The sequence below is a fragment of the Hydra vulgaris genome, chromosome 03 (assembly GCF_038396675.1).
Source record: "Hydra vulgaris chromosome 03, alternate assembly HydraT2T_AEP".
NCBI lineage: Eukaryota > Metazoa > Cnidaria > Hydrozoa > Anthoathecata > Hydridae > Hydra > Hydra vulgaris.
This window is the reverse complement of record NC_088922.1, coordinates 51,612,501-51,634,062: the sequence shown is the minus strand read 5'-3', so window position 1 is coordinate 51,634,062 and position 21,562 is coordinate 51,612,501. Positions and strand designations below refer to the sequence as shown.

At 28.3% G+C, this 21,562-nt stretch overlaps 1 protein-coding gene across 1 annotated transcript in view; it reads left to right on the top strand.

The window, feature by feature from the left end:
- The window catches only part of LOC100210778 (peroxisome proliferator-activated receptor gamma coactivator 1-alpha), a 45,236-nt gene that overhangs the window by 8,193 nt on the left and 15,481 nt on the right, over positions 1–21,562 (top strand). The window contains exons 4-6 of the mRNA XM_065793608.1: positions 19,201–19,261; positions 20,042–20,106; positions 21,341–21,562. The exon at positions 21,341–21,562 is cut by the window's right edge and continues 1,175 nt beyond it. Coding sequence (XP_065649680.1) covers positions 19,201–19,261; positions 20,042–20,106; positions 21,341–21,562 — 348 coding nt within the window. The remainder of the gene's footprint in view (positions 1–19,200; positions 19,262–20,041; positions 20,107–21,340) is intronic.

The following is a 21,562-nucleotide window of genomic DNA, read 5'->3' as shown; positions in this document are numbered from 1 at the left end:
AAAAATCAAATTGAGATATAAATAAATTGCATTTATATAGCTTAACATATTGTCTTGGCTTATAGTAAATTTTAAAAGCAGTGAGTTTAATAAATTAAACTCCCAATTAATTATTTTTAACAATAGAATGTAGCATCATATTATGGTGATTGGGTAATGAATCAATTTAACTATATTTAAGTTTAATTGGTGAAAAATAAATAAAATTTAAATTAAAAAAGACAAAAAACAAACCAAATAGGGTGGGGTGGGGTAATATGGATAGAATTTTATATATATATTTTTTTAATATAATTTTTTTTTTAGTTAATTACTACCATAAAAACTTTTGTTATTTTTCTTTACATCCAGGGTGTTTACAATAGAATCACAATGAGTAGAAAATAAATATATTTTCAATAACTAACTTACTAATCCTTTTTTAACAACACCTTTCATATATCCATATTACCCCACTGGTGAGGTAATACGGATAATATATCCGTATTACCCCACCAGTGTCATAATATATTTGATACATATATCACACTTATTGCTATTACCCCACCAGTGTCATAATATATTTGATACATATATCACACTTATTGCTTTTCATGAATTTAAAAGGTCAAACTATATTGGTTATGACTAGCAGTTTTCTTTTTCTGACTGATACAGTCTTCTTTTTAGTTTTGTTCTTCTCTTTTTCTTGCAACCTTGCGACAACATCTTGAGCTGTTAAAACTCTGCCCTTTTTGGCCAGAAGACTTTGATACATTGTATACTGACTCCTCTTCCTTAACAAGCTGTATGACAGTCATTAATTTGCTGTGATTGTATGTACCAATAGTCTTGCACTGATATTTTATTTCAGGCATGATAGTTTATTTCAGTCTTATTATTTTATCTAAAATATTATAAAATTAACTTTAATTATGTAAAATATAATATTTAATTATAAAGTAAAATATGGTAATAAAATAAAACGAGGAATACAAAAATAAAATATGAAATATTTTAATGGAAGTTAAAGTTTTACCCTTGCCATTCAAAGAAAACAAATTTGAACTATGATCTTAATATAAATAGTTCGGTAACATTAGATAAAACTATTATATGTTACTGAAAAATATATAATACTATATTTAAAAGCAAAAGTGTGCTTAAGTATATAAATAAATGTCATGCAGCTTATGATTTTGTAACAAAATTCTATAATGTTAATAGGATTTTATATATTTTATATATATCCATTTTACCCCACTATCATTTTTACCTGTATATCCATTTTACCCCATTTTAGATTTTTGTTTATTTATCAATATGGGTTAGAGAACTTATAAATAAAATTTTACATGTTGTTACATGATGGTCCAACTAATAAATTTACATCATCACTCTTGGATAAGTAATATTACTGAAGTCTGCAGATAAAAGTTTTGAAACGTAATGTTTTTTTAATTTTTTTCAAAACAAAATGTTTTACATTTTAACTATTCATGTAAATCAAATATAAACATTGTTAATGCTAAAAAAAGAAGCTAATTATGTGTATAAACTGTTGGTAATTTTCAGGTTTACCACTATGTATAGATAACTTACTCCATGCATACTTATTAAATATATCCATATTACCCCAACAATCCATATTACCCCACCCTACCCTATACAACATATATTATTACAAAAAAAATTATTACAAATATTATTAAACATATATTATTACAACAACAAAAAAGTTATAAATATCTTCACTGATAGAAAACATTTACAACCTTTTGGTTGCTGTTTTTTCTTCGGTGTCTCCCAACACCCCGGTATGGATGAGCCCTCCATTTAAAGGATGGCTCATCCATACTGCCATTACTGCACTACTTATTGAAGGACCTCTCCGAGAGAGGCCCAGGGTGTTGGGAACGATAACTTTGATATTGCTCAAATGTTAACGGCTCTAAAATTACAAATAGAAAGATATAATAAAAATTAAAAATATTTGCAATTTTATTTAATCAAAATATAAAGCATAACCTCAACATCTTCACAGCATGAAGAGGTGCTGAAAATAATTAAAAAAAAGAGTAAATTAAAAAAGGTTAAACTTGTTAAAAATTTAATTTTAATAAAAATATGAGTAAAATGCGAACAGTTTAAAAATGTCATACTTTTATTAAATAATTCTTTTACCTATTGCACATATTTCTCCATAAAAAATATATAAAACTTAAAACACAGCTCTACCAGTTATGCTTCTACCAGACTATAAAGGCAAAAAATATACCTCAGAATAATTAATGAAATAATATTTACATATAAATAAATATATAATTATAATGTTTTTTAACTTTTCCCTTCATTTCCTTCATAAAGTTGTCTCAAGTAAGAAAAAAGATAAACTGAAGCTAAAACTAACAAAAAGTAAACTAAAATTAACTATAAAACTAAACCAAAACTATAAACTAAAATAAACTTTAAATCCTAATATCTGTACCTCAGAAGACAAATGTCGGTTGTCCAGTTTTTTGTGGAAATGAGTTATGTATGAGACCTTTTTAGTTTTTTCAGTATCTACAGAGGTATAAAGACTGTTGTCCTACGACAATGTGAAACAAAGTTAGGTCAATATAAAGGGTCTGGTGTCCCCACAATATTCAAAGAAAAAATGTCTGTTGTCCAAAAATGATTTTTCAATTTTTTTATAACTTTTTATTTTTTATTTTTGTCAAAATTATATTTCATTTGCCTCAAGACAAATTAAAACACAAAAAAAAAATAACATAAATTTAACCATCATGAATAAGCCAATAAAGACTAATTATTTTACTATTTCCTCTCTCCTGGGCAATTTCTAAAATGTGACAAGTGACATTGGACTTTTGAGGTACAGATATAAATGCTTCATTTATTTAAGTATACTAATCATATAATTTATACTTAGTTTTTTTTCCAACTCTCCTAAAATAAAAATAAAATAAAGCTTAAGTAGTTAAAGTTTTAAAAATCCAGTTACAGTACAAATAAACAAATTCCAGTTACAGTACAAATAAACAAATTCCAGTTACAGTACAAATAAACAAATTCCAGTTACAGTACAAATAAACAAATTCCTATTAACAAATATCTAATAGCAAAAACACTGACTTTATTCAGTCTTCAATTCTGTGTCTAAACTATAAAAGCACTTAAATGTATAGACGTTAAATTATCTACTTAACTTTTAAAAGATAAATTCACTTAACTAATGTAACTAATACCTTTATTAGCTCTCTCTTGATCAACTAAAGAAAATAAATCTTAATTAAACTTGATATAAAATAATAAATAGCTGTCTTACTGAGAATTTTAAATGATCTCTTTATTATTGACAATATAATTTTAAGTAGGACCTTAGTTCTTGGGCTTATTGTATAAAATTATAAAAACCTACTGTTTTACTTTAAAGTCAACAACAATATTTTAAAAAACATTTTAGTCACTTTATAAAAGATAAAAATCCTTTTAAACTTACTACCTCTCTCTTCATTGTTTTCAACTAAGCAGAAACACAAACAAACAATTGATAGTAAATTTTCACTCTGGTAGTAGGTTATTAAGTAGATTAAATAAATCTTTGATCTATTTAATCTGCTCCTAACAGTCTACAACCTTATTATTAAACTATAACTATTTTCTACAACCTGGTATAACTTAACATAGATATATTTTTTGAATAAGTAAAAAATATTTAAGATTATAATATATAAGATTTTAAAAATCTGAAATTTTAAACCTACTTAAAAAAAACAGATATATTAAAAAAAATGTTTTTTTTTTCGTTTTTATAAAGTAAAAATGCTTTTTAACTTATTTTATCCAATTATACTGTTGTCATCTAAACAGAAAAGCAAACAAATATTGAAGTGGATTCTTTCTTAAACCTCTTTAATTACTTCAATATTAAATATTTAATCTTTCTGGATTGAATTAATTTACAAAAATTTTCGTTTAAACCATTTTATTATTGTTAAGTTAATTTAAATCAACAAACATATACGAACTGCAATTTATAACATTTAATTATAACAAAATGGAACAAAACTTACTTCTTAGTAATTCAGTGACTAAAAATAAACATATATTTAAGAACTAACTACGTAACATGATACAAATCAGTAATATAATAGACATCTAAATAAATACAAACCTTCATCATCAAGAATTTGGGACAATCTATTAATTCGATATAAAAAATAAAAATAAATATGCTTAAAAACAAGTTTAATAAAAGTAACAGAAATGTTAAGATATAAAAAAAATGTAAACGATTAAAATGATTAAACAGAGTATAACCTACTTGAAAGATATGATAAGATGTAATAGAAAAGATATAATAGAAAGGTGCTTTTTTAAATGTCTGGAAATTCCAATCTCAAAATTCCACAACAGAAGAAAAACTAACAGCGCACAAACAAAACTGTCCATCACTAAGCGTAACAAAACAACCAAGAGTAACAAAAAAGTAAAAGCGCATTTAACTTTAGCATTACATTATTACAAATTACATTACGGTTAGCATATTCAATTAATTACATTATGATTAGCAATTTTAATCAATGCCTAAAATAACTCATATATTTATAAATAAATCATCAATTTTAATCAATGCCTAAAATAACTCATCAATGCGTCCAAATCATTACGCAACTAATTAGTTTATTTACTAATATTTGCAGTAAAACATATCTGGACATAAGAGCCAATTTGTCTTAACTCCATTTTTAGTGAATGAGTAAAATACAAATTTGATATTTATGTCGCATATTCCGTCTGGGCCATATAGCCTTCTAATCATTATTTATTGCGATTTAACAGGAAATAACAATCAATCAAGTCTTAAATCCATTTTATGAGCCAAAAAATCTTATAATAAATTTTTTAAACATACTACCACATTTATACTTGTACTATCACATTTAATTATAATATGATAATTAAGCAGGTGGTGCACCATCTTCACCAACAAATACAACTGCAACTTGATTATGTGAAGGGATATTATAGCGACGTCTATCTTGCCCTTCAGGTAAAGACATTTTTACAACTGACACTGAGCGACCTTCTAGAGCTGCTCGACGAGTTTGCCTATTAACATTTCCATTTTCTAAACTAATATCTGTTTCTAGCCTAATATCATCCATTTTAACTTCACTTTTAATTGAAAGTAGTAACAAAAAATCTTAAACGAATCCTGAAGATTGCGATCTTTCCTATATAATTTTTTTTCTACTCAAAATAGCACACAAATAATTTTTTTATATAACAGATTGTCATTTAAAATAAACTTTACAATCTTATGACTTTAAAAAAATATATATATATCAGCTAGGAGATGTTTGAAAAAAAATTAGCTTAGCAAATAATAATAAAAAAAATTATTAAAAACATGTAACTCTAATAATAAACATACTGCTGACAATGAAAAATAATAAACGTTGTCAACCCTTTCTTGCAATTTTAAATATTATTTCTTCAAAAAAATTATTAGTAAACGTTTTTAAAAAATTTACACTTCTATTACCACATAAATACATCATCTGATAAATCTAAAATAAAAAATCTAACAAATCAGTAAATAAATAAGAAAAACATTAAAAACAAAAAATGAAAGTCCATGTACCTTAAAGAGAAAAAGTGTTGTGATTTACCAGAGTAGTAGTTGTAAAATTTCATGTTAGCTTTTACAAAATAAATTATCCTGGAACATCATGATTCCAAAGTATTTATAGCAAAATCATGTAGTAAACAGCGCTAAAGACAAAAAATCAAGTTGAGATACAACAAATTGTATATATCCCAAAATAATTTGTATTGGCTTTTAGTGAATGATTAAAAGCAGTGATTGTTAATAAAAATACCAATTTACAATTATTAACAATAGACACCAACATGAAGATAAGCTGAATGTCTATCAACTCAAAAGATAACAAAAAAACATCACAGCAACAACACACAACAATAGCACACACCATAAGTTAATATTATATGTATATAACATAACTTAAGTAAGATAACATTCATATATAACAGAACATAATTAACAACATTAAGCAAAATGTTATTAAAATACATTATTATGTATTTTTAAAATAATAAATAATAAAGGCTTGAAAACAGATAGACCTAAAGCAGTAACAGTTTGACACTAAACACTATCATGTAACCCTCTGTTATAAGTACATCACTTGGCTGGCAAAGTTGACAAATCTTGCTCTACACATTTACCAATTCACAGCACTTTGAAAACACGCAAATTAAAATGACGCGAGAAAATTTAAAAAGATTTAAAGTAAACAAAATATATATTCATAAAGTAAACAAATATATATTCATAATTCATAAACAAAATATATATTCATAAAGTAAACAAAATATATAAAGTAAACAAAATATATATTCATCTATTAGGCTGGCGCAGATGTATTTTAATACATTGTTTCCAGTTTAGGATGTTGAATGCTGGATCTTCTTGACTCAATGCATGGGTTTTGCTTGTGTCTCTGTTTTTATGACTAGGCAACTCATTCTATTATCTCCTAATGAGGGTACAGCTCTAAAACTCAGTTTTATGGTTCTGAGGCCGGCTGGTAGTCAGGTTTCCCGAACTCTGTGGTAGCTCTCAGAGAGGCTGATTCCATCAACAGCTGAAAAATATCAAAGTATTAACAGTGCCATGTTGCGCATGGATGGTGTCCCTGTTTGTACTTTTGGTGTGCATTGCGGAGGCCACATTTGGAGCCCTTTGTTATGGCTTAGGGTTTATTAGTAGTAATGAGGCAATTGCTTGGGCTATTAAACAGTGATCTGAGTACTATCTATGCTTTAAGTCAAGTTCTTCAATCTAATTTAAAATGAATAAAGTACCAAAAACTATAAAACACAAAAAACCATCATCATCACCAAGTTCTCTAAACCTATCATTCACTAATATTCGTGGTCTTTGAAGTAACTTTTCTTCTGTTGAGTCTTATCTCTTGCAAAGTTCACCAGACCTACTTGCTCTTTGTGAGACTAATTTGAGTTCGGCTGTCTCATCTTGTGATCTTAGTGTTGATGGTTATCTTCCTCTAATTCGTAAAGACTCCAATAGTCACATGCTTGGCCTCGGCATTTACATTCGTAAGAGTTCACCCATTTGTCGTGAAACTAGGTTTGAATCCACAAACAATTCTTTTATGTGCTTTCGTTTAGCACCACTTCACTCTATTGTCTTTCTCTTTGTTCTATATCGCTCTCCTTCATCTCAAGACTGCACACTTTTTGACGTTATTTCTGATCATATTGACCAAGCCCTCTCTCTTTATCCATCAGCTAATATAGTTGTTGTCGGTGACTTTACTCTGAATGGCTTGGCTCAAGTGTCAGTGATTCGGCAGGCATTAAAGCCCACAACTTTTGCCTTTCTCAATCCCTAACTCAAATAGTCAACTTTCCAACTCGCTTTCCAGACAACCCGAATCATTTACCTTCTCTACTCGACTTATGTCTTGTTTCTGATCCTAGTCAGTGCTCAGTTTCTCCACATTCACCCTTAGGTTCTTCTGATCACAGTTTGATCTCTCTAAAACTAATATCTTGTTCTTCTTCATCACCTGAATCCCCCTATTATCGTACCTCTTACAACTACAGTAAAGCTGACTGGGATTCTTTCTTCGTGATTTTCTTCGTGATGGCCCTTGGGTTGAAATCTTTTGTCTTCCTGTCGACAAGTGTGCTTCTTACATAACTTCGTGGATTGAGGCTGGCATGGAATCTTTTATTCCCTCTCGACGATTCCAGGTCAAGCCTCACTCTCCTCCATGGTTTTCTTCACACTGTGCTGCTGCGATTGCCAATCGAAACCGTTACTTCCATATTTATCAGCAAAACAATTCTCCAGAAAACAGACGTCTATTTATTACTGCTAGAAACAACTGTAAAAAGGTTTTGTCTAACGCCAAAACACATTATTCTCAGGTCATGAAATCTTGTATCTCATCTCAAAAATTAGGCTCTCGTGACTTCTGGAGAATCTTTAATAATATCAATAATAAGGGCAAATCTATAATTCCACCTCTCTTGTATGGTTTAGACTTTGTCACCTCACCTAAAGACAAATCCGAATTGTTTGCTAAAAACTTTTCACCAATATCATCTCTTGATTCCACTAGTTGCGTTCTACCTGATATTGCCAACAAACAGGTTGATCCATTGCTTGACATTCATATCACTCCAGCATCTGTATCTAAAGTGATTTCCTGCCTAGACTCTTCTACAGCTTGTGGCCCGGACAACATACCTGTTATTGTCTTGCAGAAGTGTTCTCCGGAGCTGTCGTCTATATTGTTCTTGATATTTCAAAAGCTTTTGATAAAGTTTGGCATGCTGGTCTTCTCCATAAGCTTTCTTCTTATGGTGTATCCGGCAACATCTTTAAGATCATTGAATCCTTCCTTTCCAATCGTAGCATAAAAGTTGTCCTCGATGGACAACACTCTTCTTCTTATTCTGTAACTTCAGGGGTTCCTCAAGGTTCTATCCTTGGCCCTATACTCTTTTTAATTTACATTAACGATCTTCCAGATTTTGTCACATCTAAGGTGGCACCAACACCTTTTGATTGCTTGGAGGGGGCATTTGAGCTTGAAAAGGATCTCACTTCTGCTACAGCATGTGGCTCACAGTGGCTGGTGAACTTTAATTCAGATAAAACTCAATTTTTTTCAGCCAATTCGTTATCGCAATAATTTGATCTTCCTATATTTATGAACGGTGATGTACTCGATGAGTCACCTACTCTTCATCTTCTAGGATTAACTCTTACTTCCAATCTTTCTTGGAAACCATATATCAAATCAGTTGCAAAATTAGCATCTGCTAAGGCTGCATCTCTTTATCGAGCTCGTCACTTTCTTACTTTGGATTCTATTCTCTATCTCTATAAATCTCAAATCCGGCCTTGTATGGAATACTGTTGCCATATCTGGGGCGGATCTTCTAATGATGCCCTTTCTCTTTTAGACAAGGTGCAAAAACGCATTGTAAACATTGTTGGACCTGCTCTTGCAGCCAACCTCCAACCATCATCTCATCGTCGTAATGTTGCTTCTCTTTCTTTTTTCTACAAATACTATAATGGGCACTGCTCTAAAGAGCTAGCGTCTCTTGTGCCATCTACTATAATTCATTCTCGTGTTACTCGTCATTCAATTAAGTGTCATCCTTTTTCTGTGACTGTTCCTAAGTGCTCCAAAAACGCTTATTCGTCTAGTTTTTTTCCTCGAACATCAGCTCTTTGGAATTCGCTTCCTTTATCCTGCTTTCCTGATTCATATAATTTGCAATCTTTTAAGTCATCTGTCAATCGTTATCTTGCTCTACAATCTTCATCTTTTCTCTTTCAGTAACTTCCAACTTTAATTAGTGGCTGCTTGCAGCCTTGTTGGAAGCGAAGATGTTTAAACAAAAAAAAAAAAAAAAAAAAAAAAAATATTTACAAACAATACTCTTTACCTTCTTTTTTTTCATAAGAACTGTAATCCTCATAACAAAATTTAACCTTTACATACAATAACATGTGACATGCCATGTCAGTGTTGGCTCAAAATTTTAATTTAATTAATTTATCTAAATTTTCTAAAAAAGAACAAAAATAGTTAATAGCATCGCAGAAATTTTAGAATAGCCATTAATAATAAATTTATAATAACCATTTTATGGAAATAGCTTTAGTAGAACTTTAAATAACATCCATACCTCTATTTTCCTTCTAAAAAATAAAATAATAAAATAAATCTGCTAAAAGAAAAACTAAAACAAACAAAATATAAACGAATTAAAAAATTAAAATCCTTTCTACTTTAAATCCTTTCTACTTTATCTAATAAAAGTTTAAATCTTTTCTACTTTATCTTATAAAAATGTATATATAACTATTTTATATACTTTTTTACTATTTTTTATAATAAGTATTTACAATTTCATAAAGTTACATTATCTCAGGTTAGAATAATTTATGTTTTACAATATATAAGTTTTACAATTGTTTGAGTTTATATACATTTATAAATTTAAATATAATTTTTTGATAGTTTTCGGTTTTACAAATTTTTCAATTATAATATGATCTTAACGATGATTATTTATCTTAGTATGAGTCTTCATGTAATATATCTAAACTAATGATTAAATTTGAAAAGGAAAAAAGTTTTAACTCGCTTAAGAGATCTTTCTTCAATGATCGCGTGCATTTTGAGAACGCATTCTTTCGAAGTTTAACTAATAAAACGACGTTAAACATTAAACGTTTCTGTAGTATTAATATTAGGATTCTAAATAAATTAATTAAAATGAAAACAGAATATAGAGCTTTTTATTAAAATTCTAAATAAATTGATGAAAAAAAAAAATTAAATATACAACATTTTATTTAAATTCTAAATGAAATAATTAAAATTAAAACAAACAAAAAAATGTTTTAATTAACTTAACTTTTAATTAACTTCTGAATAGAATATTACAAGCCAACAGAAAGAAGAACATTTAATTAAATTCGAAATGTGAACCTTTTATTTAAATAGTAAACAAAACAATTAAAATAAAAACAGAATAAAGAAAATTTTATTTAAATTCAAGATAAAGTAATTTAGCTAAAAATGAAAACAGGAAGTTTTATTAACTTTTGAAAAATTTTGAAAAACCAACGGAAGAGCAAACATTTTATTTAAATATAAATGAATAAAATACTCATAGTAAAGCGATAAAAAACAAACTTCTTAATTAACTTTAATTGTATTTTAATCTTTTATTTATATAGAAAACAAAACATTTAAAATAAAAGCGGAAACACGAAAGTTTCATCAACTCTAAATTATAATTGTAATAAAAATTAACAAAGTTAATGTTTTATTTAAGTTCCTAATAAAAAAGTAAAATGAAGCATTCTGTTTTATATATATATATATATATATATATATATTATATATATATATATATATATATATATATATATATATATATATATATATATATATATGTAACATTTGCACATAATAAATTATCTAACCTATTACTAAAACAATGCTTCTAAACCATGTCCATTAACAAAAGTAATGGACATAGTTTAGCTAGTTAAAGCTTGCATTAAAATTGTGGACCTTTCAGTTGACCTATGAAATACACTATTACAATGCAAAAATTCAAAGTACTTTTTCTAATTTTTTTTTTTTAATTCAAACTTAAAAAAGATTAAATGAATATTTTATTAGAAATTGAACCAAAATTTTTTATAAAAATTTAAACTATTTAAAACTTCATTAGTTACTTTTTTTAATGACTTATGTATTTGACATTTTCTTATTTAATTTTATTTTTATATCATTATTTAAAACAAAAAGGAAAGATCTAAATAGAGATTGAAAAAAGTTGGGACATACTAACTTACAAATTAATAATTAATAATTGAGTTTTTCAGTGTTTTATTTGCTCATAAACTAAAAAGTTTTTATTTGTTTTAGTTACTTTTATTTATACAACAACTTTCAATACAGTGAAAGTATACGTATAAAGAAAGCAGGATTGGAAACTGCTCAATTAAAAACCGCTCATTAAAAAACCGCTCAATAAAACCCTATAAAACTGGCCTAAAAAACCCAATAAAGCCCAGGTATTCTGGGTTTTACTGGGTTTTTTTAAAGATATTTAATAATTTTATGAACTATTACAGCCAACATTAATGTTATAACTATAATATTATTAATTAGATTAACTATTATTATTAATTATTATAACCAACAACAACAGCAGATTTACTAATATTTGAATTATTATTTGAAAATATATTATCACAATTTTTATTCAAATATTTTTGTAGATTGAGATTTTTTTATCTTTTATGTTATTCACCCCCCAAGGTGAATTTAAATGAGTAGTAGTGGCCTGAGAAGGCCACTACAGTCAAGGGGGCTACCTTATTGTAGTCTCTCTCAACTCTTTAACTCCTAAACATGAACCTTTATAAACAAGGCTGCTGTGCGGAGAAACAAGTTTTTCATTTGAATTTCAAGTTCAAATTGAAGTTTGATCGAAACTTCAGTTACTTCCTACCGTTCTCCAGCGTTCTTTTCCCATTTCTCATTAATTTTTTTTTTTTTTAAATATCTTCACTTGCAAGCAACCACTATTAGAGTTGGAAGTTACTGTAAGAAAAAAGATGTTTATAGAGCAAGATAACAGTTGACAGCCAACTTAAAATATTACAAATTATATGTGTCAGGAAAACAAGATAAAGAAAGCGATTTCTGAAGAAATGATGTTCAAGGAAAAAAACTGGACAAATAAGAATTTTTGGAGCACTTAGGAACAGTCACAGAAAAAGCATGAGACTTAATTGAATGACGAGTAACACGAGAATGAATTTTAGTAGGTGGCACAAGAGTTGCTTGCTCTTTAGAGCAGTGCCCATTTTAGTAATTATAAAAAAGAAAAAGAGAAGCAACATTTCGACAATGTGATAGTGGTTGAAGGTTGGCTGCAAGAGCCGGTTTAACTATGTTTACAATATATTTTTGCACCTTGTCTAAAAGAGAAAGGGCATCATTAGAAGATCCGCCCCAGATATGACAACAGTATTCCATACAAGGCCAGATTTGAGATTTATAGAGATATAAATAGAAAGTAAGAAAGTGTCAAGCTCGATAAAGAGATGCAACCTTAGCAGATGCTAATTTTGCAACTGATTTGATATATGGTTTCCAAGAAAGATTGAAAGTAAGAGTTAATCTTAGAAGATGAAGAGTAGATGACTCATTGAGTACATCACCGTTCATAAATATAGGAAAATCTAAATTGTTGCGATAATGATTGGCTGAAACAAATTAAGTTTTATCTGTATTGAAGTTCACCAGCCACTGTGAGCCTCATGCTGTAGCAAAAGTGAGATCCTTTTCAAGCTCAAATGGCCCCTTCATTCAGAGAGTGTTGGCTTCTTATCAAGACAAGAATAAATGGTAGTCATTGGTAGTCAAATGGTAGTTCATCATCAGTAAACAATGCCGCCTTAGATGTGAGAATATCTGGAAGATCACGAATGCAGAGTTGTTAACAAGGCCAAAAGTAGCAAGGCCAAGGCACACGTTACAAGGCCAAGATCAAGGACAAAAGTTACAAGGACAAGCCCAAGAGTTTTAAGGTCAAGGCCAAGATTAAGAATTTCAAGGCGAAGGCCTATGCAAACTTTTTCAAGACCAATAACTTCAATTTTTGCCTTATGCTGAGGCCAGTTATTAACAAAACTATAAGTAGCAAGTGCTGTGACAAGAAAACCACATTTTGTAAAAATAGACCAAGATTTTGAGCAGAATTTAACAAAGTCAATAAGAAAATATGTATTTTTTTTTTTAAGACCAAGGCCAAAACAATCAAGGTCAAGGCCAAAAAAACCAAGGCAAAGGCCGACAGTTTCAAGTCCAAGATCTCAATTTTTGGCCTTAAGGCAAGGTCAAGTACTAACAACTCTGCATGAATGTAAATTAAAAAGAGTATAGGGTCAAGGATAGAACCTTGAGGAACCCCTGAAGTGACAGGATATAAAGAAGAGTGCTGTCCATCAAGGATAACTTTTATACTACGATTAGTAAAGAAGGATTCAATAATCTTAAAGATGTTACCTGATACACGTTAAGAAGAAAGCTTATGGAGAAAACCAGCATGCCAAACTTTATTAGAGGCTTTAGAAATTCCGAGAGTGATAGCCATAACCTCTCCACATCTATCTAATGCACGATAAAATTTATCGGTTATTACTGTTAGCAAATCAGCTGTAGAACAAGAAGATCACAATCCATGCTGATGATCAGAAAATAAGTTATTAGGTTCAAGATGAGAGGTTAGGGGTTTGTTAATTAAAGATTCAAAAACCTTTCTTATGATAAGAAGAAGACTAATGGGGCAGTAGTTAGACCAATCAGATCACTCTCCAGAATTTTTGAAAATAGGGATTACAGATGCCACTTTCCAGCAGGCTGGAAAACAAGACTCTGATAAGCACTTGTTAAATAGTTTTGAAAGTATAGACAGTTCTGCAGAACACTTCTCTAACACTATAACAGGTGTGTTGTCTAGACCACAAGCTGTAGAAGAGTCTAAGCAGGAAATCACTTTAGATACAGAAGCTGGAATAATACGGATGTCAAGCAATGAATCAACCTGTTTGTTGGCAATATCATGTAGAACACAACTAGTGGAATCAAGAGATGATATTGATAAGAAGTTCTTAGCAAACAATTCAGCTTTGTCTTTAGATGAGGTGACAAAATCCGAATCATTCAAGAGAGGCGGAATAACAGATTTGCCCATATTATAGACATTGTTAGAGGTTCTCCAGAAGTCACAAGAACCTAATTTTCGAAATAAAATACAAGATTTTGTGACCTGAGAATAGTGGGCTTTGGCGTTAGTTACAAAACCTTTTTACAATGGTTTTTAGCAGTAGTAAGGACACCTTTGTTTTCTGGAAAATTGTTTGATAGATATGAAAGTAATGGTTACGATTGGAAATTGCAGCAGCATAATGAGAGGAAAACCATGAAGAAGAGTGAGGCTTGACTTAAAATCATCGAGAGGGAATGAAGGATTTCATTCCAGCCTGAATCCAAGAAGTTACGTTAGAAGCACATTTGTCAGCAGGAAGACAAAAAATTTCTACTAAAGAGTCATTACAAACAAAATCAAGCAAAGAGTCTCAGTCAGGTTTATAGTAGTTGTAAAAGGTTCGATGATAAGGGTATTCTGATGATGAAAAAGAATGAGATAATAGTTTTAGAGAGATTCAACCATGATCAGAAGCACCTAAGGGTAAATATGGAGAAACTGAGCACTGACTAGGATCAGAAACAAGACATAAGTCGAGTAGAGAAGGTAAATGATTCTGATTGTCTGGAAAGTGATTCAGAAAGTTGACTATTTGAGTTAGGGATTGAGAAAGGCAAAAGTTATGGGCCTTAATACCTGCAGAGTCACTGACACTAGAGCCAAGCCATTCAGTGTGATAAGCATTAAAGTCACCAACAATAACGATATTGGCTGAAGGATAAAGAGAAAGGGCTTGGTCAGTTTGATCAGAAATAAAATCGAAAAGAGTGCAACCTGTAGTGAGTACAGCTGTTAATGGAATCAGTCTCTCTAAGAGCTACCACAGAGTTTGGAAAACCTACCAGCTGGCATCAAAACCATAAAACTGAGTTTAAGAGCTGTACCCTCATTAGGAGATAATAGAATGAGTTACCTAGTCATAAACAAGCAACACAAGCAAAAACCATGCATTGAACCCATGCAATTTTTTTTGTATTGTTTAATTAATTCAAACTTATTTTCTTATGCTTATTTAAAATATGAACACAACTTGTGTTAGCACTTTTAGCAACAAAAAAACTTGTTAAAAAAATAGAAATAATTGCTAGTCATTCAGAATAAAACAAACTATGTAAAGGAGGTTACCTATAGTACAAAATCTACCATAAGACCAAATTCAAAAATTTGAATTTGGTCTTATAGTATTTACTTATGGTTTAAACAACATAAATAAATGTTTACATTTATATTTATTTGCATTTGCAGTCAATAGTTTCCAAAAGATACGCATGTATATTGTAAAAAAACATTTTTTTTTGTTTTAAAATAAAGCTGATTTGAAGAAAGTTTTTAGTTATATGTAATCATGGCTTTAAACTGGCTTTGCTGATAATTTTTAAGGCTGCTGCAAATTTTGTTCCACTAAAAACTGTTTAAAATCATAATAAACAGGTTTAGAGGCCGGTTTGCTCAGACCAAAAATCTAATTTTTTATGCAACATCAACAGATTTTAAACATAAACAGATTGTGTAAAATTTGTTCATGAAATTAAAAAAAAACCTGATGTCTTTTTTTCTTTTTCTTTTATAAGCTTTTTACAGTTTTAAAGAATTTAATAAATTTTGAACAAATATTTTTCAGCAGTTTTTAACATTCTTTATTTTTAAATTGATCACTATGCTGCTTAGACCTTAAAAAAGCTAAACTTTGGTTTCACTGGTTTGCTAATAAACAGGTATCTATGGACTTAAGATATTTTTCAAGATTATTGTAAATTCTATTTGTATTACATAAATGAAGCTCCATTGGAGCATTTGAAAGAATGTTTATGCAATAAATATAAGTTGTAGCTGAAAACTTGGATGTTTAAAAATTTAATTTTACAAACAGATGAACAAATGCTCCTTATTGTTCTAAGCTCTAAGTTTGAAAGTATTTTCTTTGCTCTAAGTTTGAAAGTATTTTCTTTAATCTAAGTTTGATATTTCTTTTCTTTTTTTAATATAACATTAAAAGCAAGAATATGTTGATGCTGCACTTTTAATTCTAAAATATATATTCTTCGGTTTCATATCAAAACCACAGAAGTCTTGTAAGTTGCTTAACTTTAAAGCAGAATTTTCTGAGATTATGTCACAGTTTTTGAAAATTTAATAATAAACAGTCTGTTTATCTCTGTCTTTGCAATTTTCATTGCCTATTCATTCCTGTAGCTAAACTTTTGGCTTCATATTTTTTTAATAATATTTTATTATACTTGTAATTATCTGACTTCAACATCAATTCTCATGTTAGGATTTTTTTGATAACTCTTTTTCCTTTATTACTGTGTCAATTAAGTTTTTTAATGTTATTTTTTGTTAAGTGTAAAACTGTTTTTACTGTAGTTGTAAATTGATTTCTATCTAATCAAAAAATTCATTTAAAAACATATCTTTACCTAATTTGCATCTTACATTACTCTCAAATATATATCTTTCTTTCTAGCAACTCAATCTTTATTTTATTTACAAAATAAGGATTTTTTCAACCAGAAAAACACTTACACTCACATTGTTCAATGGCAAATGCTTTACCGTTGGCTTCAGCCTTGATTTTACTTCACTCCTATGCAAATTTTTCTTTCAATAGTTTCAAGCATTGAAGTTGTAATTTCTTATATGAAATTATAACTTCAATGCTTGAAACTATTGAAAGAAAAATATATTCTTATATATAATTTCTTAAATTTCATATAAAGATAAACCTTATTTATCTTTGTATAAAATTTTTCAGATCCTGGAATAATTGTTGTTTGAGCAATTTCACAGATGTCACAAATGCAGAAATGCAAGGTTTCTGGTAAGAATGGTAACTTTGACTTTTGAAAAATTGCAAAGTTCAGGAATTTTTTTATTTTTCAGTCCTTCTAAAACTTTTCTATATTTAGCGCAGATGCCATTAAGAAAATATTCAAATGATAAGTTCTTTAACCATATGAACAACTTCATAGTTCCTTATTTTAATTTCTGCCAATCTCGATCCTAATTTTGAAAAGAAAAATTCAGCAGACTAAAACCCTATTATGATTGGTTTTTTATCGTTTATATATGTTTATATATAATGGTTTCTTATTTTTTGGTATTTTGGAACAATCTGAGCAATACTAAAATCTTTTGTGAAATGTTTTTTTTACTACTGCTGTAGATAAAAAACAATAATGTCTTAATAAATTTCTTTATGATTTAACATAAGAAAATATACTAAGCATAGGAATGTGCATTAAATTTTAAACCTGTTGTGTAAACATTCTGTAAGCATTACTGTAAACCAGGGGTACGGAGTCCCAAAAAGGACTCCAGATTTGAAAGTTGCAAAAAGATTACTTTATCCTAGTATTTGGTATCCAGGAGCTCTAAAAATATAAATAAGTGTTTGGACTATTAATTGGAAAAAATTAAGACTATTAGATTAGAGGAACAATCATTTTTTGAGCCCGGAGTCCTTAAGTATAATGGCGGCAAGGACTCTGGGACTCCAGGACTTCGGGCTTAAAGATAAGAAGTTTCAAGTCATTAAATCTCATGAATTTTTTTCCTATAGCAGATCATAAGTCAACAAACATGTTTAGAGCTTCTGGACACTACAGACTTGGAAAAAGTAGAGATATAAAGCCGGAGTCCTTTTGGGACTCCGCATCCCTGCTGTAAACATTATTTAATGCTCTAAAATTAGAATTTTCTGTTTAATGTCATTCTTAGACTCAGGTCAACATAATTTTTCAAAAAAGTAAATCTTTTTTATTTGACACCAATATGAATTTAAAAAAAAATTTAAAACTTGCATCAGCTATGAAAGTTATCTAGTAGTTATTTAGTACCAAAAACTCTTAACCTGTCTACAGAACTGTTTTGGACATCTACACAACTGTTTTGGATATCTACAGAACTTTTTGGACATCTACAGAACTGTTTTGGACATATACAGAATATTTTCAGCATTTTCAAAAGTTTTCAAAAAAATTTTTTTATAAAAAAAGTGTTGCATGGTACGTTAACATAGGTCGAACAACTTTTTTTTTTTTCGTTTCAGATTTAAATAGTATTTTTTTAAAAGTTTTTTCTAAAAGAAACCAAGTAACATTTTTATTGTTTTAAGAAAAATTAAAAAAATCTAATTATCCGGTAAAGTATTTTTTGAATCTCAATAATTTTGTAATTGTAAATAAAGATGATGAACTTTTTTATTTATTTATGCTAACATAGTTAGGTTTGTACTTTTATCAATAAAGAATCCGAATCTTGAAAGAATTCTATTTTGGAAAAAATGAACTTAGTTTCCTTTTAGAAAAACGCTCCTTAATTACTAGTCCATAAATAAAAAATTTATATTAGGAAATCTAGAGGTAAATACTAAAAAAAAAAAAGATGCTTTTTTAAAAGAAATGTAATTTTACTTTATTTTGTTAAAGTGCGCAAAATTGCTCTCAAGAATGATATTTGTGCTATACATACTTGTAAAGTAATAAATATACAACTTATATAAATGATATTATTTATAACTGAATAAAAAATGTTTTATTAATTATCTTTATTAAAATAACTAACTTCTTACTTTTAATAAACTTTATTAAAAGCAGGATTCAAGGGTTGGATGAGCAATGGGGCAGTTTGTCACATCTTTTTGTAGATATTTTTATCTTAATGTTTTGATTAGTTAATTTGATATTTGTCAATAGTTTTAAGCCTTAAAATTCATATTATATACATTTCCCCTTTTTTTTAAATCTGTATTTGGATAATCATGATAGTGATTATGATGATCATAATGGTAATGATGATAATTGTGGTGTGTTGACTTCATTTTTAATTTATTTCTAGGGAACGAATGTTATTCGTATCCAGGTTCTACTTGTTGGAGTCCAACAGAGTCACCTTCTGAGTAAGTTTTTAATACTTTTTTTCAGATCACCCCAAAAAAACAGTAGTGAATGGCGCAGAAAGACTTAAGGTTTTCTTTAGAAGTTCTTGTTTCTACATTCCTATTCTGATATTCTGAAACATCTTAATTAGCATGACCTGATAAGCACATAAAAACTGTTTTATAAATCTTGTTATTTAAAATTTTTGTCTTAATTAAGGATTTAAAATTATTTAAGGAGCAGGAAAACTTATATTTTGTCAAGTATGACCAATTTATTGTGAGCTTACCAAAAGCTTTAACAAAAACTATTAGAAAACTGTTTCTTAAAATACAATGTAGCTGTTAGAAAAGCCATGTTGAAAATCAGTTTTTGACATGATTGACATGATGCTACCTTATAGCATTTAAAAGTAATTTAAGGAATCAAAGTTATGAATAGAATAACAAAGATCTTGTTAAAAAATTTATATTTAATAAGTATAGTAATTATTTATATAAAAATACTGGGCATCATCTATGGTTCCATCAGCAGGTATACAGACTGACTGAAATGAATGTTGAGAGATGTTGCATGTCTGCACAGCCCAAACAGCAAGTGCATCGTTTATAATATGAATAGTCTAAAATTGTTCAAAAAATAATTTTGGTTTTTTTAAAACTTTATATTTTGTGTAGTATCAAAGTTTTTGCTGTATTTTTTAATGACTATTATTTATAACTATAAAATAAATTCAAATAAATAAAATATAAAATAGGTCATAATAGATAATAAAGATAAAATAAATTTTATACTTTTAGGGACTCAAACAATGATTCAGTACTTGGTCAGTTAATGATTGTAAAACAAGTTTTAAGCATAGAAGGTATATTTTTTTAAAATACAATTTACAATAGTTTTGTTAAATTAATTACAAATAACTTTTTAACCTTGGGCATAATGATTTGATTTGAGATATTATATCATTTTAAAAATATATTTATAGTTGATTCAAGTGATTAATTTATTGGAGTGGAGCCCATGTTGGCTTAGTTTTAATCATGGTTTATATTTTATTAAGTTTTATATTTTATTAACACCTTTTATAATAATGATTATCATCGTTAGAGAATGTAATAAGTGACTCTAACAATATAGTATTACATTTTGTTAAAGAGAAAAATCTTTTATACATATTTTTTAAAATTACATTTTGTCAAAAGGGAAGTGCGCTCAACTGTATTAAATCAACAAGCACTCCACCCAATAAGTTTATTGTTTAGGTCTTTTCTATTAATGAGTGGTTTGTTACAAATACTGTAATAGTGTTTGTGAAAAATTTTATACTTTTTCCAAGTATAATAGAGTCTATAAAAAAATTTTTCCTCTCTTTCTAAAGTAAACTTTCAGAAAAAAAGGAAATCAAAACTTGTTTAAGTTCCTATAAGAATCCATTTAGTGTATAGAAATTACTGTTACTTTGTTACCATAAAAGCTATTAGAAAATTACCACTTTTAAAATAAAAACCTAAAATAAAGAAATTTTTATTATAAAAATTATAACTTTAATAAGATTTTATATTGATGTTTTTTTAAAGATAATAAAAAATTTCCAGGTTTATAAATAACTATATTTCTTTAAGTTGTTTTAACTTTTTAATGGCTTAATATGTTCTGATTTGATTTGCTCTGTTGAATTAAATTGCTGTTATTCTTTAATTAAGTCATTAAATCTTTTTACGAGGGCTTCTGAAATATTGTTTGATTCAAAGTTGGCAATATAAAAAATTAAAGTTAGGGTAATACATATGTTTGATAAACTCGATAATAAAATATGTCTGTCAAGGTTTGTGTTTCGGAGTTAAAGTGTTGAGAGAGGGTTATAAACACGATTAAGTACCTTCTCAGCCTTGGGAGGTGAATTTAAATTAAAAAAAAATATCTTAAAAAATTAAGATAAAATACTTAAAATTTTCTTAGCTACAGCACATTGAAAACAACATAAAAGAAGTAATAGTTTAACTTTGTTGCTGTTATAAATGTTTTTTTTGTTAGGCTATTGTTTATATATTTTATATTGTTCTTAATTGTTAATTAATACAAGTTAATATATATTTTAGCTGAAGATACAGAAACAATTTCATCTTCTGACTTTCAGGAATCTGTTAACAATAATATATCTTGCAAACCGAATGGAGATGGTTTACTTAGAACAATTAATGGTATCCATCCAAAAGGAGATAATAAACGAATGGCAGATAGTCCAAAATTTGCTAAATTTAAGAAAAAGAAAATATCCAAGGAACCTCCATTAAGAAGAAGCATGTCAGGACCTACAACTC